This window comes from Alosa alosa, chromosome 19 (assembly GCF_017589495.1).
Source record: "Alosa alosa isolate M-15738 ecotype Scorff River chromosome 19, AALO_Geno_1.1, whole genome shotgun sequence".
In the NCBI taxonomy this organism is placed as follows: Eukaryota; Metazoa; Chordata; class Actinopteri; order Clupeiformes; family Clupeidae; genus Alosa; species Alosa alosa.
The window spans coordinates 10737776-10747775 of NC_063207.1; the positions used below are offsets into that span (position 1 = coordinate 10737776).

Here is a 10000-nt window from a genome sequence, read left to right on the forward strand (position 1 = left end):
ACACACACACACACACACAGAGCTGTTAAAGACATCCTTGTGTTACAAACCACAGGGCGGCAATAAGGACAGAAAAGCTGCAGCCTTGGCGTGCCCATTTTGCCCGTGGCACACCACAAGTGCATGCTAAATAAATAATGACCGCGCCATCTCCTCGGAGTGGGCATTCTTCATGGGCCACTTTCCATCTATTCACATAATGGTCTCTAATGATTAAGAAATAGAAATGAGATCTATATAATGTCCATTGAACAAAAGACATGGAGAGTCAATAGAGATGCTTTTTGTGTGCATGTGTGCATGTGTGTGTGTGTGTGTGAGAGTGTGTGTGTGTGTGTGTGTGTGTGAGTGAGTGAGAGACTCTCTCTGTGTTTGTGTGTCTAAACGAGGGAGAGACAGAGAGAGAAAGAGATGCTGACAGTTGTAAGCTGATTACCTCAAAATGTGCAAACACACACACACACACACACACACACACACAGAAACAGGATGTTTACACAGTCTGATTTGAGTACAGAATGATAACGGGTCTGATCCTCACACTATAATGTAGATTTATGATTTCATTATTTCATTACAGCCAGTCACAGTCTACTCGTGTTTTTAAATGGCTAGAAACCGTGGAATCCCTGCATGACCCCACTGAGACCAGACATTATTTCTACAACTCATCAATGTTTTAGGTTAAGGTGTATTAAATTAGCGTTGGTTAGTCTTTGCATCACTCAAATCATTATATATGTGTGTGAGTATGTGTGTGTGTTTTTGCATGAGTGTCCGTCTGTGCACATGTGTGAGTGTCTTTGTCTGTGTCTGGTTGTCTGTCTGTGCATGTGTGTGTGTGTGTGTGTATGAATGTGCATCTGTCTATTGCCTGTGTATGTCTGTGCATCTGGCTATAAGTGTGTGTATATGAATGTGCATCTGGCTATGTGTGTGTGTGTGTGTGTGTGTGTGTGTGTGTGTGTGTGTGTGTGTGTGTGTGTGGGTCCGTGTGAGTGTGAGTGTGTGAGTGGTCTCTTCACCTCTTCTCCCAGGAGTTCATGCCCAGGATGTTGAGCAGCATGCGGCAGTAGTAGAAGGCGCTCTGTGGCCGCTGGGGCCCCGGCTGGCCCTGCTGCGACGCCCGCATGTTCAGCTCGTTGCCACGGTGCGCGCCGAACTCCCGCTCGTGGGCGCACTGCTTGAGGATGGCGTTGATGACGTCGTTCTCCTGCTTCTCGGACACGCAGGCCGGCGGTGGCGCCGGGATGTTGAGCGGGGCGCCGGCCCGCTGCAGGCACTCGGGGCTGGACACGCCCAGGTAGCAGAGCATCTCGTCCAGCGCGTCCGAGCCTTCGTCCTCGCGCAGGGCGTCCCACTGCGGAAAGGCCTCGTCGCGGCAGCGGCGCTTGGCCCGCGGACCAGTCAGGCCCAGGCGACCCTCGTCGTCGTCGTCGTCTTCGTTGTCATCTTCGTCCTCCTCTTTGTGGCCGACGTTGTTCTCTCCCCGCCCCTCCTCGATGGCGTTGTTGTGTTTGTTGTGGTGGTGGTTGCTCTGCTCCTGCTGCCGCTTGCTCCTCCTCCTCCTCCTCCTCCTCCTCCTTCGCTGCCGGTTCCGCGTCGCCCTCGGGCGCCTCGTCTGACCGCTCGCCGGCATTCTCGGCTAGTCGGAGCGACTCTTCCAGCTCTGCGTCATCAATCACTAACGAGTCCTCGCCATCTTCCTCCTCTTCTTCGCCATCTTCCTCCTCCTCTTCCTCCTCCTGTAGCCTCCTCTCGCCTCGCTCATCCTCCTCCACTCCTCGCCTCTCCCTGTGCCCGTCTCCTTGTGTCGTCGTTGTCGCCGTCGCCTGCGACGCCGTCGGCGGATGCTGACCGGTCGTTGCGCAGCAGTGGGGCGGCCCGTAGAGGACGGCAGAGTCCCACGAGTGCTTGCCGGAGATGTCGCGCACGATGACGCGCACGCAGGCGCTCGTGGTGGTCAGTCCGGCCGACATGCCGCCGCCGGGCAGCCCGTCCTCGGCACGGATCTGGAGGCACGAGAGCAGCGTGGAGCTGTTGAGCGCGAAGAACTGCAGGTTGGGCGCGTCGAAGAGCTCCGTGGCCAGGTCCGGGCTCTCGCTGTAGGGGTTGTCGTGGTTTTCGCACACGTGGCTGGTCAGTGTGGCTGGCCCGCCGCGTGGGGTAGTGGCCCATGTGGTTGACCAGGTGCGAGATGACCGTGCGGGCCGCCACGGAGATCAGGCCCGTCTGCATGCGGCTGCGAACTGGATGGACAAAACACAGAGGGACGGATGGATGAATTTGACGTTTAAACATTTAAAATGAAACAAGTCAAAACAAGCTTCAAATTAAAAACAAGGCTCTTAACAGCTGCTAATGGTGACTATTGCCTCCTTAACAGACCATTTCTTCCAAAACAGAACAGAAAAACGGAGACAAAGAGAGAATATTTGAATTGCAATCATCTGAAGCTGTCTGAAAGGTTGGTGAAACTAACTTGGCTGAAGATACCAACCCTATATTGAGGTTTGGATGGAATTGACAGACGGTCACACACACACACTTAAGAAACACAGACCTGAGACAAACCCTACTCCTCCACACACAACGTGCCCTGAGCCAAGTCTGGCCACTCAACATCCACTCAATACCCCTTACAGAGCCGATAATGTGCTCGAGCATTCCTCCAACTTTACCCTATTTAAGACTTCTCCACCAGCACACACACACACACACACACACACACACACACACAAACACAAACACAAACACAAACACACACAGTAAAATTGAGGAATTCGGGGGCCTGATGGATAGGAGGGCCTGACAGAGCAGAGCAAAGCCCTGCAATCTGCAATTAGATATGCAGCTAAATGAAGACGGAATGGAGCCGCCGGGCATCTCGTCAGGCAAGGAGCATGCCTCACACACACCAGCTGTGATTAGCCACTTTCCACACTGGTGGAGGGAGGAGTGTGTGTGTGTTCAGAGTCTGTGTGAGAGTGTGTGTGGGATGTGTGACCATACGGATGTATGTTTGTGAGACAGCTTATGTGCATGGGGTATGGGAGGGATGTGTGCGCATCTGAAAGAGGGGAAAGTGGTACATTTGTGATCGAAGGAGTGTGTGTGTTTGTCTCAATCCAGAAAAAAGGGTGTGACAGTGTATATGTGTGCGCATGGAGCACGCGTATATGCTTATGAACATGACTATCCCCCGTTCACACACTCACACTCACACACACACATACACACAAAGGGAGGTTGGGGGTTATAAAAGACTACATTAATACCCTTAAACAGCCACAGGGATGGACTAAGCACAGCCACCAACTGAGAGACAAACAGAGAGAGGGAATAGCAAAAGAGAAAGAAAATAAGTGAGAGATAGTGAGAGAGAAAGAGAGAGGGCAGAAGAGAGAGTGAGAGAAGAAAAGAGGATAAGGGAGAGTGTGCAACGGAAAGAGAGGGTGGGAAAGAGAGAGAGAGAGAGCGAGAGAGAGAGAGAAAAAGAAGGGTGCCAGCTAAGAGCAGTGTTCCGCTCACACTGCGGCGGCGCTCTGTCCACCCCCCACCCAACCGCCCCCCTCCTGCGTGGCCATGCCAGATGAGCGATGTGGAGGAGAGAGATTAGGACGAGAGGAAGTGAGGCTGAGGCATAGACCAGACCCTGATAAGAACCACACTCAACTGATGCAGTAGCTTAACTCAACACACTCACAACACAACACGCATCTGATCCTGGCGTACAACATGGGGAGCATGCAAACACACCACTGGCTACATTCACTGATACGCACAAAACAAATGGGGCATTCACAATCTACTCATCTAGGAGGTCATTTCTCAAATGATCTTATAAAAGGGTAAAAAGCACACCTAAATTCTGAGTTAGAGGCACATACATTTTTCCTTGTTGACATTTTTTTCAGACTATAACATTTACAATACCTCATGTCTTGAAAATATTTTTTCTTTCCTTGGCAGAGCTTAAACAGAAACGATTAAAACAGTGTTTCCCAAACTGTGCGACTGTGTGTGAAGGCTACACAGGTGTGCCGCAGGGAAAATCCATACTCAGCTTTTATTGTCGCTGATAACAGTTACCAATTGGCCGAGACTGCAGACCATTCAAACCACATTTTATGAAGTTAGAACTAAACTAAACGGACTACCTACATAACGTTTTACACATTTGTGCATCTAGATGCCGTTTTTTATTGTTTAGGGAACAACCTCAAGCACGACTGCATAACATAGCTGCATTCAAAAGTAGCAGAAAGTTGTCCTTTAATAACTGCCATGCCGTATAGCCAAAGGCATTGAAAACTAGAATGATCGCATTGCGCTTGTACGCCTCAATGCACCCGTCAATTTCTGGTTGAAATATTTGTGTGTGACGAGGCACGTAATTGTTCATACCAAATTTGAAGAACGTGCCTCAAGGCATTCTTGAGATATCGTGTTCACAAGAATGGGGGTAACCATGTGGCCACAGTGACCTTGACCTCTGACCTTCAAAATCAAATCAGTTCATCACAGAGTCCAAGACAACATTCATACTGAATCTGAAGCAAATGGAGGCATTCTTGAGATATAGCATTCACAAGAATTGGACTTTCATAGTCACAATAACCTTTCATAGTCACAATAAACTTTTGACCTTGAACCTTTGACCTCCAAAATCTAATCAGTTGGTCTTTGAGTTGAACTGAACAGTCACACCAAATTTGAAGCCCATGCCTTGAGGCGTTCTCATGCATGTACACATGTGATATGCTTTACACATGCAATGTTATTGTCTTAATGCTTTACACATCTTTTCATTCTAAGTGTCCTGACTGTGACTGTGGAGGTGAGGCGTACCCTCGGTGACGGGCTGAAGCTTGGACGAGCGCTCGGAGTCGGGTGAATGCAGTGGCTCGGGCTCCTTCAGGCTCTCCAGCAGCAGGAAGGGGTCGTAGTCGGCGCTACTGAGGTCAGACAGGTTGATGGGAAAGTAGCGGGGGTTACTGAAGCTCTGCGCCCCGTACACACAGCCGTGCAGAACCTGAACAGAGAGGCCTTCAGTTTTTAAAAAGATTTAAAACAAATAAACAATTGCAGAACACTGAAAATAACCAGTTTCCTGTCACCAGGTGAAAACGAGTCTCACAGATATACAGAGAGGGAAGGGGGGGTGAAGGGAGAAGAGAAACGTGAGAGGTGGAGGGAAAGCAAAAACACAGAGAGAAAAAAGCTAATGAAAAACCAGGAAGAAATGAAACAGTGAAACAGCGAGAGGAAGAGAGAGAGATAATAAGATGGAGAAGAGAGTTAGTAAAGGGGAAAAATGGAGAGAGGAAAGCAAGAGCTGATAAAAGGCTGAGCTGGAGAGAGAGAGAGAGAAAAAGAGAGAGAGAGAAAGAGATCCAGCGCACCTCTCTTGTTTGTGGAGAAAACTACGTAAAAATATTAATGATTCAAAAATACATATACTCATGATCCAATTATCTGGCCATTAAAGACAGTGTCACTATGGCGACTGTGAATAGCTAAGAGGGGAGTAATTGGAGATGGCTGCTTTGTGGAGAGCAGGGTTGGGGTGGGGTGGGGTGAGGTGGGGTGGCGGTGCAAAGTGGACGAGACACGGACGGTCCTTGAAAAGAAAGACAGGGCCGAGTTAATGGACAGACTCATCAGAGGCCTTGTGGAGGTTAGTGGAGAACATTCAAATCTAGATCTCAAAGCAGGTGGAGAACACAAATACATTCAAATTCAAACAAAAACAAAAATCAGGCTTCACTAATGTGTGTAATGTGTACTAATGCTGCAAGGAACACAATCTAACTGTAAAGCATGTGTGGACTAAACAAATTAGTCTGCAAGTGTGCAGTGGACTTGTGAAGAGTGTGTGTGTGTGTGTGTGTGTGTGTGTGTGTGTGTGTGTCAGAAAAACAAAAACAAACCACACCAAACCAAACTACAACTGAACAGACCTCTAAATTTGAATATGTGATTTAGACACAATTTGAATGCTTTGCTGGCTGTAACTCCACGCCACATGAAGCCTGTTTGCTCCAGCAGGGGCCGACCTGAGACCTGAGATTGAGAGCGAGTCGTGCTGTACCTTATAGATGCAGCTGAGGACGGACTTCTCTCCGCGGTCCTTGTCCGGCGTGAGGGTCTGGATGGGCTGCAGGAGGGTCTTGGGGGGCAGTGCCATCACCCAGTCCAGCAGGCACAGCAGCAGCGACACCACCAGCTGCACACAGATAGTGCGAGATAGAGACAGAGGAAGAGAGAGACAGAGGGAGAGAGAGCCAGAGGGAGAGAGAGCCAGAGGGAGAGAGAGCCAGAGGGAGAGAGAGGCAGAGGGAGAGAGAGAGAGATGGAGAGAAAGGCAGAGGGAGAGAGACAGATGGAGAGATCGATGACCACAGAGAATGGACGTTGAACGTGAGTATCTACAGTATAACATAAGACAAAAACAAAAAAATAAAACTGCCTAAAACCAAAACATTGTATATATGTGTGTGTGTGTGTGTGTGTGTGTGTGTGTGTGTGTGTGTGTGTGTGTGTGTGTGTGTGTGTGTGTGTGTGTATGTGTGTGTGTGTGTCTATTCCATACCCTTTTGTCCAGCTCATGTGGGGAGGACTCTGTGGTGGGGAGCAGGTAGGTGATGGTGGCTATGAGGATCTGCAACAAACACACTCTCATCTCATCACCTTCACTTTTTTCACTCATTACTCACATGCACATTTTTAAATAAAATGGGAGCTCATTGGGAGTTAAAACACATTTGCAAAATTGTTCCTGACGGATTATTATATTTTATTTGTTTACTGTACCTCAACTATTTTCTTTGGGGTGTCAGGAGGGAATTTCTGCAGGTGATCCACATAGTTGATGAGCAGGTGCAGAATATCTGAGGCAACCAGGGCCACGGTTTTATTTGGGAACTAGAAAAGACACAAACACACACAAACAATGTCAAGGCTTTCAGACATCTGTTTTTGCTAACTGGCAGGGGTGAGTGAATCCATGCACGTGTGTGTGTGTGTGTGTGTGTGTGTGTGTCTAGCATGTGAACGGTGTGTGCTGTGCGGTGGTGTGGGCGCCAGCACCACAGGGGAGAGACAAACAGCACATTGTGTCAGTGTGTCTTGATCTGTGATAAGGATTAAGATGCGGATGAGCCTTTTTCCAGGCCTAATTCTGCTGACTGGAACAGACCCCGATATCACACCCCCCCCCCACACACAAAGAAAAGAGGAATACCGTGGAAAGAAGGAAAAAGAAATGAATATAAAAGGCTAGAAGGTGAAACAGAAAATAAACTGGCAGTGCAGATAGAATTGGGACGGGGGGGGAAAGGAGATGGGGAGAGGGGGTTGGAGACTAAACAAGGGAGAGGGGGGAGATTGAGAGAGAGCAGAGAGAGCCAGAGAGAGAGAGAGAGAGAGAGAGAGAGAGAGAGAGAGAGAGAGAGAGAGAGAGACAGAGAGAGAGAGAGAGAGAGAGAGAGAGGAGAGAGAGAAAGGAGATAGCCCCTCCCATGGTCTCTGGGCTCTGGTCTGTGGCCCTGGCTCCCTGCGGCTGCCGCAGCGTTGCCACGCAGAGGAGACGAGCTGCACAACAATGGAGGCTGGAGCAGCAGGCAGGCTCTGCAGCCCAGTCCACTGGACCCAGCCACCATTCACTCAACCAGGGCATGAGAGTGAGTGTGTGTGTGTGTGTGTGTGTGTGTGTGTGTGTGTGTGTGTGATGGCTACAGATAGGCTCCAGGTCCCCCCTCCCCGGCCATTTTCAGACAGAAATATAATAATTCCTTGAAGTCGCTGGAGCGTGCATTCTTCAGTGGATTAGCCTTCTGTCTGAGCGCAGTGTGCAAGCCAAACATGTTGACAGTCCAGATTTAGCTGAGGTTTTTGGTTCACTGAAGGGGAGGTGTGTGTGTGTGTGTGTGTGTGTGTGTGTGTGTGTGTGTGTGTGTGTGTGTGTGTGTGTGTGTGTATGTGACCGAGAATCTGTGTGCGTATGAATGTGTGTGTGTGTGTGTGTGTGTGTGTGTGTATATATATGTATGTTTGGAGGGGTGTTGGAGGTTGTATTGGTGTGGAGGGGTGGTAGTAAGCTTCTTCTGGATAAACAGCTCTCGAGAAGTGCCAGTAAACCGCACACAGGCTTGGAGCCTTGGAGAAGGGGGGTTGGGGTGGCGGTGGGGGGCTACAGAAGCACTAGGGGGCCTGGCCAGCAGACCCCTGTCCGGCCTCCACCACTACCGCTACATCCGCAGCCGCTAGCTCTAGCGGCCATGGGCTAGCTGCTCCACTTATTACGTCCAATAACATCAGAGGCATGGCGCTTGCTTTTTACACTTGTACAAGCAGCACAATGTTCTGGCACGCGATAACAGTCTTTGTGGGTTTGTTGGGTGGCACGCTTACAGAAGATGTGAGACATGAGGTCCGCGCGCTTACCCCTTACAGAACGTTCATGCTCGTTAACGGCCAAACGGAAAACGTACAACTGGACAGCTTGAAGCGTCTGCATGCTGAAGATAGCAAAATTGGTACGCTAAACATGCTGAAATGTAAAGCTGCACGCTGCACGCTGAAGGACAAGAAAAACAAGTCAAGCTAAATTGCCGTCCCGAGGCCTAAAGTGGTGCCAAATACATAAGCAGAGAGTGTTTGCAACATGTAAGCATGTTAATGCGGGGGGCTTTGCTATGCATCTGGTGAAATGTTATTATGGTATAACATGCAAACAATCCAACATTAAGGAGAAAATCGAACGGTCTTCCTCGTCGCCGTGTGCAGTGGCGTTACCTTGAGTGTGACACAAATGACGTTGAGGGCCTCTTTGATCTGCGGGTGTCTTGTGCCATGGACCAACTCCTCACACAACCAGATGCCCAGGCTGCAGAGCGCCACACACCTGAGACACAGACACAGACACAGACACAGACACAGACAGACACAGACACACACACACACACACAGGCAGACAGACAAACACAACATTACAGTAGATGGATTTTTTTAATCTATCCAATGACTTGCACTGCAGTGAAGCACCAAAGATAGTCACCATTTACAATGACAATAGAATCTTAGGTAATGTGCTTTCTCAATCTCAAACGTGCACACCTTGGGTTACTATTGAGCTGATTTGCTTCCTCAATGTTTTCCCTAAATCCCCTTGACATGCATATTACTTACACAGTACACATACAGTAAATCAGACATTTTGTTAAAATACCATAAAATTAGGATACTTTTTGTTCTGTTTATTTCACCTGTAGATGTAAACATGTGATGGTAGTGCTCCTTTTGCTAATAATGACTGCACTTGGCCAGACACACATACCAAAGTCTGAGTCATTGACAGCAGGTAGGAGATCAGCAGGAATGGGGACGGCCAGTTCTACTTCAGCCACGTGTGTGTGTGTGTACGCGTCACTGCACACGCATTCATGACCTTTCAACCTCAGCATCCTGCAGGGGTCGTGAACTTTCCACTAAACCACAACACGACAATGACTAAGACCCCAAAGCCACCAGCAGGATATTCATTACTCAAGCACAACAACTAACTGTGTGTATGGTAACAAGTGTGTAGTGTAGTGTGTGTGTGTGTGTGTGTGTGTGTGTGTGTGTGTGTGTGTGTGTGTGTGTGTGCCTTTAACGGGCCGCAATCCACCCAGTCTTTATGTATGGTGATAAGCCAGAATGCTGCTTAAGGTGTCTGTGTCTTCTAATCAACTGGTCCGGACACCGAGTCCCTCCCCAAACACACACACACACACACACACACTTAACCCCTAAACTAAGCCTGCTGAGAGCACGTGGATTAACACTACCCTTCTCCTCCACATCGGGCCCCTAATCTGCGTCTGTCTGGCTGTGTGTGTACAGACAGGTCACTCAATCCCAGTCCCCTCTACGCTCTCCCTCTCGGCCCCCCACAAACCCCACCCTTACCCTCTGCTACCCTAAAACCCCAGTCCCTCTCCACCCAGGTCTGACC

General features: G+C 49.1%; 1 protein-coding gene across 1 annotated transcript in view; it reads right to left on the reverse strand.

The window, feature by feature from the left end:
* The window catches only part of ralgapa1 (Ral GTPase activating protein catalytic subunit alpha 1), an 80200-nt gene that overhangs the window by 37387 nt on the left and 32813 nt on the right, over positions 1 to 10000 (reverse strand). Inside the window, 8 exon segments of the mRNA XM_048228325.1 lie at positions 1026 to 1483; positions 1833 to 2163; positions 2165 to 2249; positions 4852 to 5035; positions 6095 to 6229; positions 6596 to 6664; positions 6817 to 6927; positions 8800 to 8908. Coding sequence (XP_048084282.1) covers positions 1026 to 1483; positions 1833 to 2163; positions 2165 to 2249; positions 4852 to 5035; positions 6095 to 6229; positions 6596 to 6664; positions 6817 to 6927; positions 8800 to 8908 — 1482 coding nt within the window.